The 27,173-nt window shown below is 40.7% G+C and overlaps 1 protein-coding gene across 3 annotated transcripts in view; it reads left to right on the top strand.

Moving 5' to 3' along the window:
• Positions 1-27,173, top strand: part of SAMD12 (sterile alpha motif domain containing 12) — a 383,753-nt gene that overhangs the window by 205,582 nt on the left and 150,998 nt on the right. For all 3 annotated transcript variants that reach the window (XR_011421372.1, XM_070221753.1, XM_023648892.2), the window contains exon 4: positions 13,310-13,450. Coding sequence is in view for 2 of the 3 variants with exons in the window: in XM_070221753.1 (XP_070077854.1) it covers positions 13,310-13,450 (141 nt within the window). In the remaining variant the exon portion in view is untranslated. The remainder of the gene's footprint in view (positions 1-13,309; positions 13,451-27,173) is intronic.

Here is a 27,173-nt window from a genome sequence, read left to right as displayed (position 1 = left end):
AACTATTCTTGGCAATTGATTTGGCCTAAGTTATCTGGTCTCTACTTTCTTCTGGTCTTCCTCCCTCTATTTTTTCCTTCTTTCCCACCCTTCCATCAACCATTTATTGATGTCTACTATGCAGCAACCCCTCTAATGAGGGATAGACATTTTTTAAACATCTTTTTTGAAAGTTCAGTTGTATGCAGTGAATGGCCAGGCAGCAGAATGAGTGGAGAAGATGAGCTTTGGAATTGGAAAAATAGTCATTCAGAATTCCACTGCCCTTTGCTATCTATGTGATCATAGTCACAAAAATTCTCAAGCCCCATTTTCCTCATTTTTAAAACAAGGATAATAATTGAACCTGTCCAGAGGGCTGTCCAAAAAAATAAATTGAAGAATGAGAAGTTGTTCACAGTTACACCCAGCCCTTCACAACTGTCAAATAAATTGTTCTTGATGTTTTTATTGATAATAATAATGATAATGTCAAAGGTTTATGGATCCTTTTCCATGTAACTCCTTTACCTTTGTCTGTTGGGTCAAACAAAAGATACCTAACCCAGGATGAAAACTCAGTGATTGAATGTTCTGAAGTGTTAGACTCCTCACTCTTCATCCAATTTATATACTCATAGTTTCTATGCCTCAAGGACCTTACAATGCCAGGTATGTTCTAGTGACCTCATCTGTTAGGCTTCTCAGCATTCAGCACAGCTGGCCTCTTGTCTGTCTTGAACCCATGTTCCTTCTGACACCTCATTCTCCCAGATTTCCTTCCATGTTTCCAGCCACTCCTGAGCAGCATCCCTTTTGGTCTTCTCCCTGATGTACCCATTCATTGCTAGATTTCTTCAAGGGGCCAGTCCAAGGACCTCTCCTTTCTTCATGCTCCCTTTCTCCTTGAGCATGGGTTTGTGTGTAAACTCCGTGATGGTGGCTACCAAGCTAAACTCAAGACCTGACTTCTTGGACCCCCAGCCTGTACCTATATGCCCACTTTATATTTCTAGTGAATATCTCATAGGCAGTTCAGATTTCTTGCATGTCCTAGCCAGAAGTATTGATCTTTTCCCTCAACTTGCTTGCTCAGTATTCCCCATGTCAGCAATTGCACTCTTTTATTGCCCAAGCAAGAATAATAAGGATTATTCTCGTCATCCCGTTCTATCTTGCCTCAAATACCTAATCTATCACCAAATCCTTTGATTCTACATGCAAAACATCTCCCCTCTGCACATCTTTTCATTGCCACCTTTCTAGTAGAAGCCGCCATCATCTGTTGGCTCAACAAGTTACAGTCTCCTAACTAGTTTCTCTACTTCCAAACATCACTTAGATCCTCGACTGAGACTATTTTTTACAGGAAGCCAGAGGGAGAATTTTAAAATATAAGTTGCACCGTGTCACTGCCCTGCTTAAAGCTCTATACTGACTTCCCATTGCACGTGGAGTAAATAACGAGATCCTTGGTCTTGCCTCCAACACCGTGAACGATCTTGCCCTTGTCTGCCCCTCCATCCTCATCTCAAGCCAGTGGCCTTCCTTCCTACAAGCCCACCTCACTGGCCTTCTTGCCTTCACTGAAAGTAATATTTTACACAGAACGTTTGCATACGTGTTTTTCTTCCTCAAAACTCTTTCAATTTTTCTCTCATCTGTCTTTCTCATCCTCCAGATTTTAGCCTAAACGTTCCTTTTTCAAATTTGCTTTCCCCATACTTCAGTTTAACCTGTTTTCCCCTATTCTTTTCATGAAGAGTGTTTTGTTCTTTTTTCTTTATGGAAATTATGTATTTATTTGGGTATTTTCTTTTAGTATGTGCTTCCCTCACTAAACTGCACCTCTGTCAGCACAGAGACCATATGGATTGTATTCACTGCTCATACCCAGCACCCAGCCTAATGTCTGGCACATAGAAGGTCAGTAATTGTTTGTTAAATGAATACTGAACTAAGTAGGCATCCTGCCTTCTAAATAGAGGCAGCAAGAATTTAAATCAGGTATCTTGGTTCTCGTCTTTGCTCTGCTAATTACTAGCCACGTGACTTTGGGCAAGTCCCTTCACTTTTCTGGGCCAATTTTCTTATCTTTAAAATGGGCATGACACCATTTCTTATCCCTTTCTCACAGGGCCATTCATTCATTCAGCAAAACTTTAATGAATCTTTAACTCATCTACCAACTGCTGAGCACTGGAGTTACTCAATTAAATGAAACCCCCATTGTCTTCATAAAGAGTACAGGGTTTATTTAGAAGGGAAGACAGGCATGTGAACAAATTCATGGTTTTATTATAATATAGTAAGAGTAATGATAGAAGCACATACAAGGCACACCTTTATGTAATCTGTATGTTTAATTTGAAAGAAATGAATTGAGTCACGTAATATGCTGGGCACTTTCAAATTTGCTACCTAATTTAACTTTCGCTTAGAAAACTCCAAATGACTAAAATTGTTATTGCCATTTTACAAGTGGGGAAACTGTGACTCAGTGACATTAAGTAAGCTATTCAAGCTCATAGGACTAGGGTATGGAGGCACCAAGCTTTCTACTGTGAGTTCAGGTCCTTTTCCAAAAAAAAGAAAAATACGTGATTAAAGTGTAAGTTATTAATTACATTATTTCTAGAAGAATGAATGAACTCGTATTGAACTGAAATATTTTATAGCCAAATCTAAGTCAAAAGAAAAGATCATACCAAAGAATCTCACTTTTCATTTCAACTTCCTCTTTTTTCCCCCAACTTACCCTGGGTCCATTTTTATTATCATTTATGATCGATTATAGAGTCTATGATTGATTATAGTGTGTCTTTATTTGTACCCACAGTGAACAAACTGTTACTTACCACAATGGTTTGAGCCTTTTTGAGGTTGGAGAACCCTTGTACATGGCATTTTGGTCCCAGAATACTGGCCCTAGTGTAGTTTTAGAGAAAACCCAAGTTGGCATTGCTTTCCTTTCTTCGCAAGTAATTCTTGAAATTTCTCGTTGCAACTTAGAGTTCTTTAGAAAGAGTCCAATTTGAGGTTACTTTAAATATCTGAGATACACATCCTATAGTAATGGAATTATAAAAAGGGAAATTAAGGACAGCTAAGTGACCTGAACCCTCAAGCAGAGGTTGAGAGTAACAGTGAGTAAAGGGGTGAGCTACGACGTAGGCATTGATGTTTGTAAATATAAATTAGCATGGATGTGCTGTTCATTTCACCTGTGGGAACAAAGGGGCCACACTGCTGTTTAGAGACTTACCTGTGGCTAGTCCTCAATCTTAGGACTGATCACTGTCATCATCCATCACTAACTTATACTGAAAGCTTATGTGCTAGGCACTGTGCTAAGTGCTTTCATGTATCATCTCATTTATTCTTTATAAATATTCCTGTGACAGACGTTCTGTTACCATGCCCACTGATAAAATGGGAAAATGAAGGCTTAAATCAGGTTAAGTAACTTGCTTAAGGTGGCATGTCAGGTAAGTGGTGGAGATGTGATTCGCACCCAAGCATCTGACCCCATGGGCTGTGCCCTTAACCATCATAAAGCCATTGTCCATGCTGTCTGGGCCATCGAGTGTCCCCTTCCCCTTGTGCTGACGCTCTTCTGGAGTGATCTAACTCAACACGGCATGAGCTCCCTCCCTTCTCCTCTCATTCTGTTCTTCCCACATTCCTCCTGCTCCAGCATTAGAATCTCTGGGATGAAAGAATCAAGAGAATGAAGCTGTCATCCATCTATGTCTCAAGTCCCACAGTCATTAGCACCATCATTAGCCTGGACTAGTAGACCACTGTTGCAAGCCTGCAAGTCTTTTTGCAAAGTCAATGTATTGGAACTACTGACATGGTAAAACCGGTCAATTCAAACATACATGAAAATGCAAGATGGAACTGTTAATCTTAGGATCTACCACATCCTCTAACTTGGGTTTCCCTTGACAAAGTTCACTTTAACACTGTCCAAATATTATTTCACTAGTTTATTAAGCAGTTGCCTGGGTGTTGAGAAAATATAAATGAAAAGATACACCTTTGTCTTAAAACAGAGATCCGTACCACCTTATATTTTACCGTAGGTTCCGAGGGGAGTCAGGAAGGACTTGCTGAGAAGGTAAGACCTAAGCCAACTCTTGAAGCCCATCAGGCAAGAAGGCAGGGAAGGTATTAGAAGGGGGAACATGTATGGAGGCATAGATAAATGAAACCCTGAAGAGCATCTGTTCATGTCGTTTATCATATTCCAGCATAACTGTTAGTGGTGTAACCTATTGACATCAAATTTTGGACTTCAAGCTTGATAAGCTTATTTTTACCCCCTTTTGGAGGACAGAAGAGAACATGTAGATGTGCATTTTTATTGTCTCTTCAGCACTGAAGCAATGCCAAACAGTCAATCAATGTTTACAGTCCTGGTTCTCTCTACTTTTTGTCACTTATCAAACAGAGAAACTTTAGCCAACCTCCATTACTCTTTTATTCATAAGGTCCCATAAGTTAAACCTCACTTGAAGTGCTATGGTGATATGCTTTGAGACGTTTCAAGATCACATGCATGCAAATTTTACTTGTAAACTGAGTTGGAATCCCTGTTCTGCTACTTATGTGCTTTGGCGCTGTATCTCCATGAACATCAGTTTCCTCATCTTTACAGTGTAAATAAGAATGCTTCCCAGGGTGCTTTGTGGACTAAATGGCACAATGGTTTGGAAGGGACCTGACACATAGTAGGTGCTTTTCCCAAAAGTAAATTTTGTGTTGGTTTGCCTCCTCTCCCACCTGAGTCCCTTGAACCTCTGCTGCTGAGGATTTCTTTGTCTCTTGGATTAGCACTTTGAGAATCAGTTAGTTGGCAGCAAACATCTAGATCAATGGTTCTCAACCAGGCATGATTTTGCCCTCCAGCAGACATTTGGTAAAAATCTGGAGATGTTTTTGGTTGGCACAACTAGAATAGGTGTCACTGGCATCTAGCAGGTAGAGGCCAGGGATGCTGCAAAACATCGTACGATGCACAGGGCAGCCTCCACAGCAAAGAATTATCCAGCCTCAAATGTCACTAGTGCCAAAATAGACAAAATTAAGCAGATAAATTCCCCTCTACTTGCATATCGTGTCGATGACTTTTGAAATTTGGTGTGTAATAAGTAGAATTTTCTTTTTGCTCTTTGCTCCAGAAAAAGGATTCCCAGTCACCATCAGGATGCCGTCCCTTTGGGTGCCCCCATCACAGTTTTGGAGTGAGCTGTACCACTCCCCAAAGATCTTGGATGGGCCCTTACCTTTCTTTAGCTCTCTTTCCTAAAAGTGGCAACAATACTTTCCAGTTTTCTTACTTCATTGAGTACTCAATCAGCACAACGTGGGAGAGAGGGTATCATATCATCCCCAATTTACAAGAGAAGCAACTCAAGCCTAGAGAGGGGAGTCGTCACAATAGTAACCATGTAGCAGATATCTGCTTAATCCAGGCCTGGCTTTCAACTCCAAACCCAAGACCTGTTTCTTCTTACCAAAGCTTTCCTGATAGCTCTCACGGTCCTCATGATCACTGCTGCGGGTTTTATCATGTAATTGCTTTTAGGCTGTTTCGTGCTTGCTGATCCACACCTGCAGGTCATTTTTCAGTTCCCTGAAGGCAGGAGCACTGTTTCCATCTCTTTTCCTGAATGTATCCAGAACTGGGACAATACTCATTAATTTTTCTACTAAATGCTAATAAAGTTAAATATTTAAAGTTTAAGGAAAAACAAATCCTTAGATATCAGGAAGAGAAAGTTGAAGTAGCTGTAAAACTTTTTTTTTAAACATTACTTTGGCAATAGATCACTAGTTCAAATTAATTCACGTGTAGAAGCCAGCATGCACAGTGCCTGTCTTTGGGATGTGAACACTGTACGTGTTTGACTGTCGTGGCCATGAGTAGAATACAGAGTGGGGAGAAGGAGGCTTGTCAATAGACATCTCACACACTTCTTGGTAATTAATTTTAAGAGATGTCTAATACATGGTGGGTTGCTCACCTGGTGACACTCGATTAACAGAGAATCCCAAAACAATGCATACAAATGCTGACAAATAAAAGCAAACGTACCAAGAGCTTTGGTCTACCCATCAAAAACAAAAAAGACCTTGAAGGTTGTTTATGATACCATAAATCTTCAGCTATAGTCTCTGTTATGTTGGTACTAGACTACTTTGCTTGAAAAGTCTGCTCTGAGGTGCAAGGGAAGTAATTACTGAGTCTTCCCAAGGACTAAAACAGAATCCCCACACAAAAGGTTTTAGGGTTTTCTTAAATTAATATTTGGAGGGGATTTGGTAACTCTATGTACTACCAACAAGGTAAAAGAATCTAGCCTTTAATTTACTGTTGAGCTGGGTATTCTTTCTTGAAGTGCTAAAAAATAGTGCAGGGCCACATTTTCACTCTATTTGAAAGCACTGTAATGTAATTTTTCTGAATTTATATTTCAAGTGAGAATTAAGATTATTCCAGTTTCCTTATATTAACATCATCAGTACCTGCATGTATCCAACCAAAAAACTAGATTGTCTAAAACAGTCTTTTTGCCCAAGACTGGTATTAAAAAAAATCAATATACAGTTCTCATCAGGATGGTAAATTACTACAGTTACCACAGTGTAAAATGGCCGTTAACCCTTCTCTTCCTTGGCACAGACAAGGGACCTTCAGTTAACTGCTGATCATTTTGAGTGTAACCAAGTGAGTGACCCGGCTTTACAGTGGGCTATGCTCTCAGGTAGAAGTGAGAGGAGACTTATTGGCGTTGGAAAGTTTTGCGCACATTCTTGCCAGGAAATGAGGCAATGGGTTGGCTGACCTCAGAGTGCTTGTAGGCTCTGGTACTGGTGATTCTCAATCATCTTTGAGAAATCGGGCCTTGGGCTGGGAGTTACTTAGGAAGATGGATTTGCAGTGCACATCTAGAGGACTAGTTCAGACTAGTCTTCAACTACCGTTGGTGTCGGTTAGCTGTTACTTTAGATCAGGCTGTACAGATGGGGTCATAGAACTTGAAGTCCATTCCATGAGTCAGTTGAAACCCTACAGGTGAGGCTGCCTGAATCACTTTCCATTGCAAGTGGGAGGGCCGTGGGGGGGTGGGGGGGGGGAGGGTTAAAAGTCACATATTGAAAGTGGTAACTTATGAGCCAAATGTGACCCATATGCATGATTTGTTTGGCTCTCATAGTATGGGAAAAAAAATGGGCGAATTTTAAATTGGGAGATTTCATAAAACTTCTGGATTTTCAGTTCTTACTTTAAAAATAGAAGAAGTAGCGGCACTTGGCCTGTATTCTAGCATAGCAAAAATGAGTTGGAATTGATAATTTTAGGAAAAAACATACTGTCCAGTCCACGGTGGTCCACCTAATCCCAGTTGTCTCTTAGAGCAGTTCATGTCACATGGTTATGTTATCCTGACAACATTTGAGTTTGTGGCCTCTGGTGTAATTGGTTAAGCAGGTTGTCCAGATGCATCAAACATAGAGAAATATGCAGTTGGATTTAAGGTGTATTCTGAATCATTTCTAAGAAATAATAATTAAAATACCAAAATTTGCAAATGATTAACTCGTGAAAGCAAATTACTCTTGGTTCATATCATTTTTACTCACCTACACCATGATGGGCTTTCTTGAAATGGGGATAAGCGGGGACAGTACAGTGACCAAGGTTGTTAGCAGAGCATCAGATCCATGTTTCTGCTGAGTGAACTTCCTCATGGAATATTGCCCTGCTTGAACTTCTATAAGGGGTCCTGGGAAACATTTTTAGCACCAAAGACAACTGTTGGGGCTAAGCCGTTCAGAGCTTGGGTCATAAGATCCCCTCTTATTTCTCTGAAGTCCACCAGGGTATGGCTATGCTCAGTTTACCCCAAGTCAACTCAGAGCTTTGGGATTTGAGGAGAGTGTTGAAGTAATGAAAGCACTTTGGGGGAGAAAGAGTATTCTAATTGTCCTCCTGTATTTATTTCTGTCCTTTCCATTACTTCTCCAGATCTCAAGTGCTCTCAAAAGAAAGCTAACACTACCAGCAGGTAACACTACCATGATTTCCTCCCTCTGTCACATCCTCTCTTGGAGTGGTGACTCAGCTTCCTGCACTGAAATGGTACCCCCAGCCATTGGTGGCTCAGGTTGAAAACCTGAGTCATCTCTTATGTCTGCCTCTCTTTCATGCCCCACTTCTAGGTATTGTAATCCTGAATTCTACTAGATCTTACTTCTTACTACTTCTTCACCTCCACCTTAGTCCAAGGAACTATCACTTCCTATTTCGACTGCTAAGGTAGAATGCTGAGTCTTTCCATTACTCCTTACCTCCCCACTGCCGATCCATTCTCCACAGAGTGACCAGAGGGATTCTTTTAATACATGAGATCACGCCCAAGTCATCGCTTGCTCAAAATTTTCCACTTTAGAATAAACTCCAAAGTCCTCACCAAGGCCTAGGAGGCACTGTATGATGTGGCTCTTGCATTCTTTTGGACCTCATTTCTTATCATTCTCTTGTCTTCCCTACTCTGCCTAGTGACACTAGCCTTCCTGCCACTTCTCTAATTCCCTTGGCACTTCCAAATGTCACCTCTTCAGAGGCCTTTTCTCAAACTGCAAAAGCCCCATCTTTCCCGAAGGGGTGGCTGTCTGCCCCTATAGGTCAGTTTATTTGTCTCTCACCTGCCTCTTACACTAAATGGTAAGCTTCCTGAAGACAGAAGGCTCTACTTGTCTTCATAGCCCCAGCACCCAGAGTAGTGTCAGGCGTGTAAATGGTGCTCGGTAAATACATGATAAAGGAAGGAAGTGAAAGGTCAGAGTATGATCCATGTGAAGGACTTTAGGCTTCTTCCAACTCCAGGAATCTGAGTCTGTGAAGGACCCAGCAGCCTGGGTCACCTTAGTACCATTTATAATCAGTTTGGGATATCAGGAAATTTAGTTTGTGGTGCTTTTTTGAGATTGAGTTGATTTTTCCCTCCTTGGTCCCTCCGTATGTAGGCAGCTGACTTGTGAGCAAGGTGGCCAAGGCACTCTTGTGGGAAGAGGCAGGGAACGTAAAAGCCATCGCAGTGCCCCTCTAGTTTCTGTCTGCAATGGCGGCCTCCCCCTTCATCCACATGGTTACTGGACTCTTTACAAAGTCTTTGCTTTATCCAGTAGTCCTTGTCTGACTAGCTCTTACTTACTCCTTCAGTCCTGGCTTACATGTCCCTTACTCAATGACAGCTTCCCAGTGCTCAGACTAGGGGTAGGTTAGGTTGCCCAGTTCTGGGCTCCCATCTTTGCCCTTTCTTAGGACTTGTCACGCATCTGTAGCCATTTGTCATTGGCTGCCTTCCTTGTCAGTCTGAAAGCTCCAGGAGTGACCTGTGTGTCTTGTTCGTCATTATACGCAAGGTGAATAACAATTGACAGGGGTAAAGTGAGTGCTCAATAAATGTTTGTTGAATCAACAATTGGATTTTTATGATAAGCAACAAGAAGTAGCAATTCTCTTGCGACTGATGATTGACTACTTATCACTTCCCTGATACCTGCATCAAAAGCGGCACCACACTGATTTGGACACTGCTTTACTTCGTGGTCAGCAGGAGGTTGTGGGATACGAGATGGATGGGACATTTGCTCCTGGAAACGATCTAATTGTTGTGAAGAGTTTTCAGAACCGCAGATCTGGGTGGTGCTGTGGAAACCATCCAAGGAAGATAGTGAATCAGATTTTGTTCATGAGATCCTCAGTGTGTAGATCATGATTTTTCTAGAAGTTATTTTATCAGGAAATTCTTTTGCACAGTTTGCCCCTTATCTTCCTATAGTCTGAGCCTTTTGCTTTCCTACCGAGGAAGATAAAGCACAACGGAAGGTATGGTGGGAAGAATTAGGAAAAGTTCTCGTGTTTTATATGCCCTTGAACTTTTCAATTTTCCTTTCTACAAAATGGAAATAATTGTAACAACAACGTCTAAATTTTCAGGATTTGGATAAAACAGTTTGAACGGCTGAGTATTTAATATGTGAGATGTTTATAGCTTCAATTGTTTGTACCACACAGTCTAGAATGCAGGGACTTTTCTAACTGATAGCGTTTGGTAACTTGTACATTCAGATCTGATGCTGTTAACCCACCCAAGTAGGAGATAACATTCTGATAGAGCTTATGGATCCACACTTTGACCAGTCAGGTCATTAACGGAAAAGCTGAGGCTAGAAGTTTTCAGGAGGCCATCAAATAGAAAAATTGAGCCCTGTGCACTGGAATAAAACCCTGACTCTGATTTACTAGCTCTGTGCTCCAGTGTCAGACCAGGCAGCTTCTCAGGACCAAAGCTCCCATGTGTCTTACCAACGCCTCGGCAGCTCGGGCTGCTGAATGTCACGGCTTGTGAAACCACAGCCCAAATAATGGGGAACAGAGAGCAGGGAGGGTGATGATGGAGCTGTTGGGAGGGATTTAGATCTTCTGAGTTTGAGCGAGTTTTTTATGCAGTATTTGTTAATTTGAGGGCATGTATAGAGAGAGAGATGGCTATTATTTAGAGGCCGATCATCCACATAAATGATACCCAAGTCCCATTCTGTGTTTTCTGAGTGAAACTTCAGGACCAAGGTCTGACAGTGGGCAGAACATTTGAAGGCAGGGCTGTCCTGGAAGCCTGGGGTGGACACAGGCTCACTACTCTTAGCTCTCCCCCTGCTCTCTATTTTTGAGTATGCTACCATCCAGAAATTAGGAAAGGGAAAAGAAAGGAAGTCTAACGGCTTTCTGTTGACTTCTTACAAACTTCGAGTTCCAGTCACAAGGTCAATTGCTACTGTAACAAATTACCACAAACTTAGTGGCTTAAAACAACACACATTTATTATCTGACAGTTGTGGCAGTCAGAAGTCCAAAATGGGTCTTATGGGGCTAAAATCAAGGTGTTGGTAGAGCTGCGTTCCCTCTGGAGGGTATAGGAGATAATCCATTCCCTTGTCCTTTCCAGCTTCTGGAAGCCTGAATTCCTTGGTCACTGTCACGTCACTCCAACTTCTGCTTCCATTGTCATATCTCTCTCTCTCTCTGGCTGTCCTGTCTCCCTCTTTCCCTTATAAGGACCCATGTGATTAGATTGGACCCACCTGGATAATGCCAGATAATCTCCCATCTCAAGATCCTTAATGTAATCACATATGTAAGGTCCCTCTTGTCATATAAGATAGCAAATTGACAGGTTCCAGAGATGAGGACCTGGACATCTTTGGAGAGAGGGGCATTTTTCTGCCTGTCACAGAAGATAATCAGAACTACTTGAGTCTGTGTTTGTCATTTTATTCCTTTCTCATGACCACCATGATCTGCCTGGTGCTGCCAAGCCTCAGCGATAGCTACCTAGCATTCCCCTCCCACTACTTCTCTATCCTCTTCCAGATGCAGATTTTACCAAAGCTTCAGACCACCACCCACCACTGCAAACATGCACACATGCCTGAACTCACTTTCTTGCCAGGCCCTGGTCCAAAGCCAAGTCTATATTGCTGTGGTTCTCATCAGTGCCACCCATCAAATATTTCTCTTCCCCTCACCACCTTCCTGGCACATGTTGGAAGCAGAATTTGTACATGGCCCCTTTGTGGGTGGGAAGGTCCATGTGATTAGTCTGGCCAATGATTTATAAATGGCTCTAGGTTGAGCATTTCATTGATGGTATGAGACGTTCTAGAACCTTCTCTTTTACCTCTGGTACAGTGATCAGCAATATTCAACAGGGATGGCCTTGCAGTCAAGGTGTGGAATAAGCAGGAAATAAACTTTGTTGTAGCCACTGTGGTATTTTAGGGTTGTTCGTTACGACAGTATGAAACCTGACTTATTCTGACTGGTACATTGGGCAAGGGGTAAAGGGAGGTAAAAGAGAGGAGTGAACAGCACAGATCACTCCTAACTGCTTCTCCCCACTCACCTGTCTCTGGTCACAGGCCACATAGCCTCCCCTAATGCCCGTTAACCCTACCTTCTGGCTGTCGGGTTTCTTTTTTGAGGAGGTAGAGCATTTATTTTCTGAAATGTGTGTGCTAATATACCCAAACTCTGTTTATTCTTCATTAGTCGAAATGAGGAAAGATCTGTAGGTGTGCTGACTGGAGGTGTTGAGGGAGAGAGAGTACAGGTTAATGCAATGGATGTTTAACCACCATCGTTCCCTTTATTTCTTGCGCTAAACTCTCACAATGGACGAATGCTTATTTCAGGGCAAGCACAGAGAGGGGAGAATTGGGGAATTTGATGGAAACCGGAGTAGCAAGGGAATCATGCAGACCTTCTAGGGAGAGCAAGGTGCTGAAAGGAGGCCATGCCAGGCTGCCCAGGGTGTCTGCACACTGTCGGCACTCACCCCAAGGCTCTTGTTTTGCAGTCTTTAGAAGCCCTCGCTCACGCTGCTCCTGTCACCCTCTGCCCTGCTGGAACCCTTGCCTTTGGTTTGGGATTAAGGCATAGCTCCCACCAGCTAGAGATGGAACTTCAGCCCAGCACCAGGGGAGCAGCAGCATTGTTGAATGCCTGTAGATTAAAACTGGCACTTGAAATGCATGTTTCACAGAAACGTTGTTGTAAACAAGGTGTAATGTTGCCGGAATTTCTCTAGAACCAGAGTGAGAGCATCCAGGTCTTCAGTTGGGTTGTCAGTGACACGGGCTCCTATGGGCCAGCCTCAGAATCCATCACCCAGTGAAGAGCATTGTTTCTATGGAAACCTGCAATCTGTAACCCAAATACCCAGGTTAAAATTTTGCTGTTTTAGAGGCCAGCCCTGTGGTGTAGTGGTTAAGTTCGCACGTTCCGCTTCAGCAGCCCGGGGTTCATGTGTTCTGATCCCAGATGTGGACCTACACCACTTAGCAGCCACCCTGTGGCGGCATCCCACAAGCAAAGTAGAAGAAGATTGGCCCAGATGTTAGCACAGGGCTAATTTTCCTTAACCAAAAAAAATAAGGAAGATTGGCAACAGATGTTAGCTCAGGGCAACTCTTCCTCACCAAAAAAAAATTGCTGTTTTGTTTAACTCAATGTGTGAGTCTGTTGGGGATCAGTAATATTAGATAAAAATTGGGGTTCTTCTTTAAATTTGTGGATTTTCTTCACCCATATTATCCATTCCTATCAGCAAGAATAATGTAGGACCCTCTATTCTCAGGTGTCTGTGTTTAGATGGGAACTTCTGTTATGGCAGGATTAGCCAAGACTAAGATAGAAATTCTTTTCCAGGCATTGTTCATTTGCTTTTCCTTTTATTTTTTGAAACCCTGCAGGGCGAGCCCTGCTGAGACTTACTGACAAAAAGCTTGAACGAATGGGGATTGCCCAGGAGAACCTCCGGCAGCACATCTTACAGCAGGTGCTCCAGCTGAAGGTGCGAGAAGAAGTCAGAAACCTGCAGTTACTCACACAAGGTATCCCGCTGCTTCCTAGTGGGTGGATGGAAGGGGAGATGGGAGGAAAGAAACCCTTACCCTCACAACAAACAGGGGCCAGGAAGAAACTGTTATTGTTTTCTGCAGAATTTGCTTCTTTAAAAAAAAACATACAGGGGCCGGCTCCGTGGCCGAGTGGTTAAGTTCGCGTGCTCTGCTGCCGCGGCACAGGGTTCAGATCCTGGGCGCGGACATGGCACCCCTCGTGAGGCCACGGTGAGGCGGCGTCCCACATCCCACAACTAGAAGGATGTGCAACTAAGATATACAACTGTGTACAGTGGGGTTTGAGGAGATAAAGCAGAAAAAAAAAAAAAAGATTGGCAACAGTTGTTAGCCCAGATGCCAATCTTTAAAAAAAAAAAAAAAAAAGTACGGATTTAAAGGCCATGTTCCTCCTGAAATTTCTCTTTTTCATAGTTCACTAGGGGGAAGGATGCACAAATAAGTAGTAGATTAGCAGAAAGAATTATCTGAGCTAATTTCAAGGTCATCACATACAGCTATATAGGTTGTGCCCTGCACAACCCCAGAGTGTACCAGTCACGTAGATCAGGATATGATCGCACCCCCTAGAGTTGTACAGTGTGTAGTCTGCACAACTGTACAGTGCAGCACAAGCTGTCCTAGTCTGACCACCAGTTCTGAGGGGGCCTTTGAATTTGAGTGATTCCGTAGTTCATATGACCAGTGATGTAAGTGGGATTTTTGTTTTGTTTTGTTTTAATTTGCTTTTCACTGACTTTTCCCACTGACTAATGGGAGAAACATTTTAGAAATGTGTGTCTGGATCTATATGTATGTATACATACACACACACACACAGACACATTAGAGATTGTGAGAACACTATTTAGCATCTTGAAAATAGAATCTTTTTTTAAAGTAGACTGTAGGAAATTTAAGACTGGAATATTAAGACGATATAATTCTAAACAAGAATCATTAATGGCGTCAATATGTCAAGAGCATTTAAGAGCCTTGTAACTATGGAAGTGACAAAATAAAGCTGGAATTTGAAGAAAACCTTAAATTACACTCTATATAACTTTGTATATCTACATAAGATTTGGTTGCTACCAACCTCCATTGGCTATAACCCTTTATTTTATTTTAATGCCCATTGTACATCATTTGAAATGAAAGGATGATAAAATATATATTTTTGAGATCCTTGGGTATTTTTCAATCTGTAGAATGTTGTAATTGCTTGCATACTGATACTGAGGAAACTAGGTCAGCCAAGTTTCATGTTATTGCATTTAGATTAACCAGTAATAGTCCATTTGCCTAGAGGAGGTAATGCACCGCCTGAAAGATGACAGCTCTAGAAGGATAAATATAGAGTGCAAGTGGTATGAAAATAGTATTGTTTGTTTGATATGTATTATTTGCATTTTGTCTCCAGAGATTTCCAATGGTAAATTTATAGGTTCAGGTACACTGAGTAATTTAAATTTGAATCTGGTATACTTCTAAGTTTCTCTTAAGAAGTAAGTAGAGATCCAAAGATTTATTACAAGAAAGTCCACTGCAGTGCTATTTATAAAACTGAAAAATAAGGAACAACCTAGAGGTCCAGCAATATGGAAAGAATCATAATTCTGCTTAAATTCGTAAGATCCAATATAAGGCCGTCATTGGATTACATCTGCAAAGAATATATGACAACATGGGAAAGTACTCAAGAAGTACTTAGGAAGTAGAGAAAACAGGTATAAATTTTATTTATAAAATTTAATTTATAATATGTATAAAATGTATGCGTGTATAAAATTTTATTTATAATATGATCCCAATTTTGTAAAAAGAACATATTTTTATAGGTACATAGAAAAGGGGCTGCAAATGAATATGCTGATAGTTTGATAATGGTTCTCTCTGGGTTGTTGGGATCGTGGGTGATTTAAATTGTGTTCTTTGTATTTTTCTATATTTTCCGGTGTAAATCCACATTATGGTTATAATCAGAAAATACGTACACGTTTTTTAAGTTTCCACCACAAGCATCGTTCTGCCAGGTTTTATTTAGAGTCCGAGGTTTCCTCTGCTCTTTTGTTTTCCTCCTGTGATGATATATAGAAAATGAGACCCAAACTCATCACATGTGCCTTAGACTCTTTCCTCTGCTACTGTCAGCCCGCACAGTGTTTGCTTTGCAAAATCATTTTCTACAGCTTTCATTGCCCTAGATGCATAATATATAAGATTTTTCCTGAGATAGTACTCAAGTCTATTAAGTTAAATATACGTTTGTGTTCTGGGAAGGTAATGCTAAGTTCAGCCTTTTCAATTCAGTTGTTGTCACTTTCTTTAGCTTTGAAAAGCTGTGCATTTTGAATTCTTTCATTCTGTTCCCTTTAGAAGAGATCATGTTTTCTAGCTCTTGGATATTTTGTCTGCACTCATATTACCTTTTTTATTGCTCATCCTTTGCATGTTAATGTTCAAAATGTTCAAACTCATTTCATATTGGCAGCCTTTGGAAAATCCATAGCCTTATTGAAGTGATGGTTTCTTTTTAAAAAAATGAAACAAAAACCTGACAAGTTATTTTTATGATGGATAATAGAAGTTCTAAAGACAGCTGGGGTGGCTTTAAAATATTTTGGGTCTAGGTTTACTATAATAAGAATTGGAAATCCATTCTACCCAAGTGAACTGACTGGCTCAACATATATGTCATATAGAAATTCGCCATAAGGGTGATATGTGATTCAGTATGGAATATTTGATTCCTCATCTCTACAGATATTAATCAGTGGAAATAATATACCAAATAAGTATAAATAAAGGTCTTAGAATGTTAGTTTTTGCAAGTCTCTGAGCTTCCCTCTTAAAGTGTCATTTGCACCTCTAGTCTCTAGAGATAGAATATCCTCACCAGCCCACATGGGACTGTGACTCTTGTGTAATCCAATTAGTTTGTTTTTAACAAATATTTCCCACTTAATACATTTAAATGAGGGTTATTGCCTTCAAAGTAGCCAATTTTTGAGGCAAGGGATTTATTTCACAAATGATTAAATTTCTTCTGTGTTTCCTTCTTGCCTTTGGAGGCGATTTCAAAACATAAGCTTTCATTGTTTGAATAGCAAAAGTTTAGAAAGAATCTAAGTGTCCGTCTTTAGGGGGGCAGCTCAATAGATGATGGCGCATGCAGGCACTGGAGTACTCTGGAGCTATGAACACAAGAACGAGGAATAGTAATATGGAAGGATGTCTGAGCCGCCATGTGAAGTGAAGAAAGCAAGGTGAAGAACAAGGTGCAGGGGCTGCTTCATCTGAATGGAAGAGGGAGAAATAATGTACATCGTATGTGCTTTGTTTACGTAAGGAAATGCTGGAAGGTGCACAAGAAGCTAAGGCCACCAGCACCTGTAGGAGAGGGAAGAAGATGGGTGGAAAGAGGATGTATGCCTTTCATGTCACTTCAAATTTTGAAGTATGTAAGGATAATAACTATTAAAATAAAATTTTTAATGAAACAAGGAGAAAGTGAATTTTAGCATCAGACAAGCCTGAATTTTAAATCTCGGCCCCAAAGTTATCACTGTATTATTTTAAGGAAGTTACTTAATCTTTCTGCATTCTGATTTCCTAATCTCTGAAAGGGAGATCAATAAATCTACTCACCTCATAGGGATGTTGTAAGAATTAAATGAACTAAAATATATAAATCACTCAGTGCAGTGTGACAATAAGTACAGAACATGGTTAGCTATCAGTAATAGAAGCCATAAAATTAAATCGACCTTATTAATTTGAAAACCAAGCCTTATTTTTTATGATATCTTTGTTGAGATATAATTCAGATAACACATAATTGACCCACTTAAAGGGTACAATTCCATGATTTTTAGTATAGTCAGAGTTATGCAACTGTCACCACAATTAATTTTAAAACATCTTCATCACTCCAAAAAGAAACCTGTTACCCATTATCGGTCATTCTCTATTTCCGCCCATCACCCCCAGTCACCAGCCCTGGAAGCCACTAATCTACTTTCCGTCTATTTGCCTATTCTGGACATTTCTTGTAAATGGAATCGTTCGATATGTGGTCTTTTGCAGTTGGCTACTGTCACTTAGAATAATGTTCTTAAGGTTCACCCATGTTGTAAGCATGTGTGAGTATTTCATTTTTTTTAGTTGCCAGATAATATTCCATTGTATGAATGTACCACGTTTTATTTATCCATTTATCTGTTGATGAACATATGGGTTGTTTCTGAATCTTGACTATTGTAATAATGCTGTTTTGATCATTTGCGTATAAGTTTTTGTGTAGACCTGTTTTCAGTTCTCTTGGGTGTATACTTAGGAGTGGAATTGCTGAGTCATATGATAACTCCACGTGTAACTGTTAAGGAGCTTCCAGACTGTTCCAAAGCAGGTGTATCATTTTACATTTCCACAAGCCATGTGTAAAGGTTGCAGTTTCTCCACATCTTTGCCAACATTTGTTATTGTCTGTCTTTTTGATTATAACCATTCTAGTATGTGTGAAGTGGTATCTCATTGTGATTTTGATTTGCAGTTCCCTGATGGCTAATGATGTTGAGCACCTTTTCATGTGTTTATCCGCTGATTGTATATCTTCTTTGGAAAAACATCTATTCAGATCTTTTACTTGTTTTTTAACTGGGTTTGTTTCAAGCTTTATTTTTGACCCACCATGTTTTTACTATGCTTGATGACCTACTTTATTTACAAGATCTAGAGCTAAATTGTGCTACCATTTCCAAAGAAGAAAGCTACCCTCAAAAGAGGCGATCTTGGGCGCCGGCCCTGTGGCTGAGCAGTTAAGTTCGCGCACTCTGATTCCTCACCCAGGTTTTTGCCTGTTCGGATCCTGGGTGCAGACATGGCACCGCTCATCAGGCCATGCTGAGGTGGCGTCCCACATGCCATGGCTGGAAGGACCCACAACTGAGAGTACACAACTATGTACCTGGGGGCTTTGGGGAGAAAAAGGAAAAATAAAATCTTAAAAAAAAAAAAAAAAAAAAAGAGGCAAACTTGCCCTCACTGGAGGCATCCAAAAGAACCTGCCACAAACTTGGAAATCAACCCCAAAATAAAACAAATGAATGGACTCTAAAGATTTTCTCTCAAGGAAACAATATTCTTTTCGATGTAGAAATTAAACACACCCACATCAAATCAGTTGCATCAGTATGTAATCAGACTTTGAAATTAGGTACACCCATCTGAATGAAAGCTTATTCTACTGTGTTTCTAGAGTAAATAAAATAATAGATAATTAAGCCTACTTTTATACCTTTTGGTTGCTGTTTTAAAATTTGTCTTAAGCTTTTAATTCTGCACCAGTCATTTTCACCCAGTTGGTCAGGAGTTCCCAGGACAGGAATAGGGCCAAAATGGTGATAGATGGACCTCAGAGCTGGTCCTGGCTACTGTGGGTTATCTGAACACAAGGAAGATGAGGTCTTTGCCTCCTTTCACTTGTTCTTCTCCTTCTGGATGCTGATCAACAGACAAAAACTATAAGGCATTTTAAAAATGTGTATAATGAATGTATAGTGAATATATCAGTTTATTGGCACTGTCAATGAATCGTGACCAAAATCCTGAAACAGCTCATCATCATCTAAAGCCAGAACTGTCCTTCAGGTGAAATCCTGGTCTCTGATTTCTCTTGGCCTTCATTTACAATGGCCCGGTAACCACCTGACATTTGCAGGCAACATAATCAATCAATGTTTGGCCCTGCTTTAATTTTGTTCCCCTTGGTGCCTTTGAAGTGTTTCCTTCCTCCACGTAGCCTTTTGTGTCTTCTGTGAACCATCCATAGAGCATCAAGGGTGGTGGTCTGGTGGGCTTGCTTGTTTGCACTTTCCTGCAGGAAACAGCCCTGTCAGGGCACCTCCAATTGTCTCTTGGGAAATGTAGTACAGAGCTGGAAACGTCATTATTACACTTTCCTTCTGCTTGATTTATGAGAGACAGGGAAAAAGGTGCCTTATGTAACACACAGCAGTGATGCAAACTATTTTGGGATCCTTCAAATTAATCCATAATCCTGCGTATGAGGGGCATCCTTAGCTTTTCATTAATGGACCATATTTCTAGGAAAAAAAATACCCCAGGGATACTGAAAGCTGACTATTTCTCACATAGCTGATGAGTATTAAATGTGTACGATATACAAGGGCCAGCCCAGGGGCATAATGATTAAGTTCATGGGCTCCACTTTGGTGGTCCAGGTTTCACGGGTTTGGATCCCAGGCATGGACCTACACACCACTCATCAAGCCATGCTGAGGCAGCATCCCCCATACAAAATAGAGGAAGACTGGCATAGATGTTGGCTCAGGGACAACCTTCCTCACCAAAAAAAAGAAAACTGTACTATATACAAGGCACTGTACTGATTGTCATGTCAACTCCTGACATTTACCCTACCACGATCAGTACTGTTGTTAGCCCCAGTTTACATATAGGGAAACTGAGGATGGAGAATTTAAGTAACAGACCCAAAGTCAGACAACTGGTAAAAGGCATAGTGCAGGTCTGTCTGACTCCACAATAGACTTTTATTCATTATACTTCACCACCTCTGATCTGTCAAGTGGGGATAATAATTCCTATTTCATGGCAGTACTAAGATGATTAAATGAGATTTTGTGTGGAAACCACATAGCATAGTTCATGGCAGACAGACATTTTCTGTAAAGGGCCAGATAGTAAGTATTTTAGTCTTTGCAGTCCATACGGTGCGAAAGCAGCCACAGACAATCTTAAATGAATTGGGAGTAGCAGTGTACCAATAAAACTTTATTTATGAACACAATTGTTGGGCCGTAGTTTGTGGACCCCTACTTTACAAAGTCAAAGATGTAAATTTTTGACATCATTATCACCAAGGTTATTGTTTCTTTTCTTAATATCTTCTCTTTTGAGCTGTAAATGCTTCACGCAACCCCAGGGACACTACAGTATGGAGCCACTCCTAGGGTGTCCTTTTCAATGTCTTTCTTAGCTACAAATACATGTATAGTGTAAAGATTTAACAGCAACAATGAGGATTGGATAAATTCATGCATAGAGAGCAGTATCCCCACTGGAGTATAAGGCAGATGAAGATAGTAAATACCTACATTTCAAAAGCCTTTTTAGTTAGTGCCTACAAAATGAAAAAAGAAGAGCATGACTGTTTACCAAAGCCAGTTATAGCTCATTAAACATTAGTGTTTCCCGAAGGACTTTTTCTACATTGTCCAAATATATATGTCAAATTTTAGTTGAGAATTGCATGACCAGATGGACCTTCCTAAAGATCCATCTTTTGGAATGACACAAATTAGAAACACTACTTCGCAATCCAAGAAGACTTTTCAGAACCATGTGTACAGACCATGTGTATTTTAGTCCAGTCACCCCCGCAATGATACTTCAGCAACTCAAGTAGGCCATCTGAATTGAAATTGGCCATCTGGCCCACCACCTTGCTTGAAGAAGGAAGTCTTTATAGAACACAGCAACAGACTCTTTGAGAAATCTTCCAATCTTATTTACAGATTTCGGCACCAAGACCCAAAGAGGATTAGAGGATAGTCCATGGTTACAGAACTAGTTGGTGGCATAACTGAAACTAGATCCCAGTTCTCCTAATTCTCAGACCAGAATTCTTTTTTCTCATTGTTTTTCATTACGATATAATTGACATGTAGTAAAATTCACCATTTTTAATGTACAGTTCTGCAAGTTTTGACAAATGCACACAGTTGTGTAACCACCACCACAGTCAAGATATAAAAGTTCCATTACTTCAAAAAATACTCTCCCAGATACCCCTTTATTGTCAACCCCTCTCATTACCCCCAGCCTCTGGCAGCCACTGATATGTTTTCTATCCCTTTAGTTTTGCCCTTTCGAGAATGTCATGTAAATGGAATCATAGAGTCTGGCTTCTTTTCCTTACTATAACGCACTGAGACTTGTCAATGCTGTGGCGTGTATTGCTGTTTCGTTCATTTTCATTGCTTAGTTTTGATTGGATGGATATACCATAATTTATCCCTTCGCCAGTTGAGGGACATCTGGGTTGTTTCCAGTTTGGGAAAATATTAATAAAGCTACACTAAGCATTCACATACAGATTTTTGTATAAACATCAGTTTTTGTTTCATTGGATAAGTACCTAGAAGTGGAATTGCAGGGTTCTATCGTAAGTATATGTTTAACTTTATAAGAAACTGCCAGGCCAGTGTTCTTAAGATTACAAAAGCAGAATAACAGTATTAGAGGCTTTAATACATATAAAAATATTGGAGGTTATCTGAAAATTACTGTGTCTTTGTAGAAGTCCCACCTAGTGCTTCTTGGAGCCACCATCATTTTAAGAGGCCACTGCTTTCCTGAGAGTTTGTAGTAAATTGTCTCAAAGTAAGTTCAGGTCACACTTGTTTACAGTTCACTCATTAATCTGATAAAAATTTTCTTAGCATCTAGATACCAGGCACTAGGATATGGCTTTCCCCAATTGTCACTGAGAAATACTTCCTTTATCTCTCTTCTTTTCCAGTTCCTGGGAAAGAAAACATGAGCCAGTCAGATTCCCTTTATGCTTATGGGAGGTCTGTCTGATGGCCTTTTCTCCTATCTCTCAAATTACACTATTTGAATTTCCAGGGTCCTTCGCGTCTTTAATTGTGCCATGAGTATTATAGATGTGGTGTTCACATATCAGTTCTCCTCATACTTGGCTCTTCTCCCTCGTCGTTGGATCACCTTGAGCTCCTCCTCCCCGGTACTTATCTATTTTCATGAGTATGATAATGACTCTCTTGGTTCTCCTCTTTTCTTCCTACTCTCTCCTTCTCAGGCTGGTGGCAAGCTGCCTTCCTCTACCTCTTCCCAAATGTTGATGCCCACTGGGAGTGGTGCACTTAGATCTTCCTCATTTTGCATACTTTCTGGAGAATCTCATCCATTCCCATTGCTTTCACCACCCCCTTCTTCACAGTGACTCTCAAATACATCTTAGACCTCTCTGAAGCTTCGGATCCTCATTTTAGTCTCCCTAAAAGATGTGGGCTCCTGAATATTCCATTGACATCTCAAATTAAAAACATCCCAAATTAACCCCATTGTCTCTCTCACCATCTCCCCAGCCTATTCTTCCCTCTGTGTTTCTTCTCAAGGCTAGTAATGCCGTTACTCACTCCATCACCTAATGTAGAGGCTCAAAGTCACCTGTGATTACTCTTTTCCCCTCACCAATCAGTGACCAAATCCTCTGAATTCAGCTGGTAAAATGGGTTTCCAGTCTTTGCGTGCCTCATCACCACTCTTGCCTTTCTTAATTCATCCGTCTTTAGCTTCTATGTAGGCCATTAGAACACCCTCCTAGTTAGTATTTGATCTCTAGTCTCTGATCTGCCCCATTCATTCCTCTTTAATTAACTTCCTACTTCTTTTATCACAGGTAAGTTAAATATATTTCTGACCACATGATTTCCCTCCTTAAAACATTTGATGGCTCCCAGTTGCCTACGGAATAAAATCCAAACTCTTTAGCATTCCGTAGAAAGCCATTCTGGACATTTCATAGAGGTATTACCTTTGGGCAAGTCACTTGTCAGAAATTAAGATTCCTCAGTTGTAAAAATGGGGATAGGATCTATTTCACAGAGTTGTTATGAATATGGTATAATAAAACTCATGAAAGGACCTAACCTTGGTGAGGTATCATCTCACATCCTCTTTCAGGCAGAACCAATCATTCCCTCTTCTGCATTACTAAGCACTTTTTTCATATTAATAAAGTTCTATTCATTACACAAGTATCCATTTGTTCTTTCTTCCAATGAGCATGAGGTTCTGTGGTAGGTACTAGGGACAAAAAGGCGCACCCAATTTAGCACTGAAGGCAGGTGCATTACAAAGATGCACAGATATGTAGTGATCGCACAGAACTGGAACTTAGCCTCACCTGGGAGTAGGTGGGATAAAGGAAGACGTGCCAAAGGCATAATACATGAACTAGATCTTGAAGATTAAAAGTTCTGACAAAACGGCAAGGGGTGACATGAGGTAGAAGGAGGCGCCTCTACAAAGGCATGGGGCACGGTGTCTCTCCATCTCCCCTGTAGATCATGGGCAACCTCAGTTGTCCTCTGATTTTGTTTTGTACTCCCACATCCTAGTGCAGTGCCCAACAGAGAGTGGATCCTCTGCTTTTCCTGATTTAAATTTAATTATTGCCCTTTTCTCCTAGTTACTAACTCTATTTCATTTTCAATATAATATTCTCAAAGCAGTGAATGCAATATCACTTTTTTATGGATTCATAATTAAAAATAAGAGTAGCTATAAAGCCATTTTGGATAATCTTTCTCCTTGAGCAACATCATCCAGAATCTGTTTTGTTCTCTTGTGATCTTTTTTTATTGGCTTGACCAGTGAGGACAATGGCGAGGGCTCTTAAGTATATACACACCTTTGGCAAGAGCTCTGAAATCTATAAGCCACCCACCTACCTTGAGTTGTTTTACCTAATATTTCCAATACTTAAATGTTCTCCTGAGTGACACTATCAAATGCCTGTGAAGTGAACCGTTTCTCCTAAAACCCAGTTAATTGCCCAGGGGCTCATGGTGGATGAGAATGTTTAATCAGTAATTTTACAGAATTTTTTGCAGATTATTCTTCTGTAATTGGGATCTTTCATTACCACTTCTTCATTCTGTTGTTTCATTATGTCCTTTCAACCACATGTCCCTTCCCAGTTGCCTCCAAGATAGCATTTCCTTAAACTACTTTCTTGAAATTTCCCCAACACATTTCAAAATCTTCATACCCTGTTACACAAATTTTGTGATCAAGAATAGTTCTAATTTTATCAAGTCTTTGAGCCTTCAGAGAAATTCTCATTGGTGTGAGCTCTATATTTAGAGGCCTAAACACAGACTTCTTTAGGGAATTCTTATGTTCACGTCAGCTTATCAGTAGGAGTTAGCATTGTGACACATACACCCTACCTATCATCCACTTGTATTTCATTTTCATTCTGGGAGTCCATTATGGCCAGTTAATTCAAGTAGGTGTTTTTTTTGAAGTGAGGCTATAAATGGACCCTTGCTTCTTGTCTGTTCCATTCTTTATGGTAGAAAAATATCTGCCTGTTCTGAGTGCCCCTGATGATCTCTCTAACCAGCATATGGTGGAAGTATTCATACATTATTTTTCTAACTTGGACATATTCTATCAAACATATATCCTTGTCATTACTTCACAACTCAAAGTTTAATGGCATTTTTTGCATGGCGAAGAGTAACCTTTAGGGAACCCCAAAGACTACAAATGCTTCATGTCTGCCTCTGCAGAAATCACCAGCCTCAAAATTCCTTACCATTGTTCCCTGTGCATTGAAATGTTGTAGATGAAATAAATAATACATGTGATGTCTCTTGTTTGGACAATTCAAGGTGGCCATGAGATTACACTGTTAGGTCACCTTGACCTTGTGGTTTGACTGTGGATTTGAAGGATCTTGAATGACAAATATGGCACTGAAGAAAGATGATATATGGCTTTTCCACAGCTGACATTGGTTCATTTCTTCTGGGTAGGTCTGGACCCTGGAGTCTTGGCTCTGTGGTGTTCAGATCTCCTATGGGCTTCTTAGAAGGCAGTTGTACTAGGACAATGACATGTGGACCTGATGAAAGAAAATCAAAGCACCTTCAGGGATGCATTGAGCTGCTTTGGCTTTTCTGAGAAGCAAGAGAGAAATATGCCATCTATGTGCTTTACAATTTCAGTCCCTGGTATTATATATTATCTACTTTCTCTGTGGCCTTTTTCTTTGCGGCCACCAGTTCTCAGTTTCTGGAGTAAAGTTTCACACAATGTAGGTGTTCATGTCTCTCCTTGCATCTAAGTTTCTACATGCCAATTCCAGAAAGCACCACATGTATAGACTACACCGTGAATGACCAAGCCTTTTGTCCCAGCCAAGTAAAATCTTCTGTTCTTCTCTGGAATAACCCATCCATTCTTACTATCCCCTTTTTTTGTTTATCCCTTTATAGTATCAATTACACAGTCATTCATCCAAAAAACATTTATTGAGATCTTTCCATGTACTCAGCACTATATACTACGTGTTAAGGATTCAGGGATGAATGTGACAGTCCTTGCCCTTGAAGTCAAGTGAAAGAGACATGAGGAATGACAGAAGTAAAAGTAGCTCTAAGATCCTGTATGCATTTGATCTAGAAGGAATGTGCCAGGAAGAGTAAGTGACCTCTGAACTGAGCCAGATGTTATAGTTAGCAGAGTATGTTTATTTTCTCTTAGTCATCAAGCAAATATAAAATTGCCAAGATGATAAGAGCCTTGGAGAGGTATCCCATGCTATAAAAATGTATTTACTAAAAAAAGTTGTGTATTTACTGAGTGCCTGTGGTGTGTCAAGCCTTTACTGGGTGTTGGGGAAATCCAGTAAGCATGATAGAGTGGTTCTGAGATACATGGCTTTTACATTTTAATGGGGAAGATACTCATCAAACAAGGAATCATAGTAACATGGTGAATGATGTGAAAGGGGATGTTAATTGTGCTTTAGAGAGCAAGGTAATTGACTCCAAGGGATCAGGAAAATCTCCCTCAGGAAGTTGAGATCTAAAAGAGGAAGCGGCCTTAATCAGGGCAGGTGGGGCTTGGGGAAATGTCCCAGTTGGAGGGAACAGCCTGTTCTGAGGCCAAGGTTGAGGAGGAAGCTTGATGCCTTTCAGGAATATGAGGAAGGCTAGTATGGTTAGAAGGTCAAGAGTGAGTGAGAAGGGAGGGGAAGCAGCAGGAAGTAAAGCTGGAAAGGTGAGGGAGGGACCCACTGGTAAAGTGAATGCCTTGTTTGTTTACCCTCCTTAAGGAATTTAGAGTTCTTTAAGGAATTTAGAGTTTCTTCAGACAGTGGGGAGCCACTGAAGGTTTTGAACCAGAGACTATGGTGATCAGATTTGTATAACAAAAGACGAGAAGATGCACCAAAGAAGGACAAGACAGAAGGCCAGACATCCAGTTAGAAGGCTCTTGCATTAATCTATGCAGGAGGTGATGACAACCTGAATGAAGGTGGTGGCAAGTGGGTGTGGAGAGAAGTCAATTCAAATTAGGCAACCCGTGGTGATGGCTTAAGAAACAGTAAGTAAGAAGGTGGTAAAGTAGCATCCTTCACTCCTCTTCACCACATTACTCTCCCCCAAATCCATGACATCCCTGCAGTAGAATTTTCTGGACATTCTTCTTCAAAACCGTAGATTTTTGGACCTTACCCCAGAACCTGTGGAATAGGACTCTCCATCCCAGGCACTGGTATTTTTCTCACAGCTTCACCCCAGATGATTTTTATGCACATGAAAGCTTGAGGGTCACTGCCCAGCACTGTGTGGGTTCAACACACACAATACACCAGGCACTCAGCCCTTTCATAGTATCAGAGTACAACTCCCCTTGGCCTGAATGAGTTTCTTGTCAAGACCAGGTGAATTCAGAGGAAAACTTCTGCCCTTGGGGTGTATGAGAGTATCTCCTCTTAAAGCCCAAATCAGAATGGAGCCCATCTTACACTCATCACCAGGTGATGTCCACAGATCTAAGAAAGTAGCCCTTCCTCCATAGTCCGCAGGAGACAATGCCCCACCCCTCCTATTTCCCCAGGCAAAATGAA

The sequence above is a fragment of the Equus caballus genome, chromosome 9 (assembly GCF_041296265.1).
Source record: "Equus caballus isolate H_3958 breed thoroughbred chromosome 9, TB-T2T, whole genome shotgun sequence".
NCBI classification, from domain to species: domain Eukaryota; kingdom Metazoa; phylum Chordata; class Mammalia; order Perissodactyla; family Equidae; genus Equus; species Equus caballus.
This window is presented reverse-complemented; position numbering and strand designations above follow the sequence as displayed.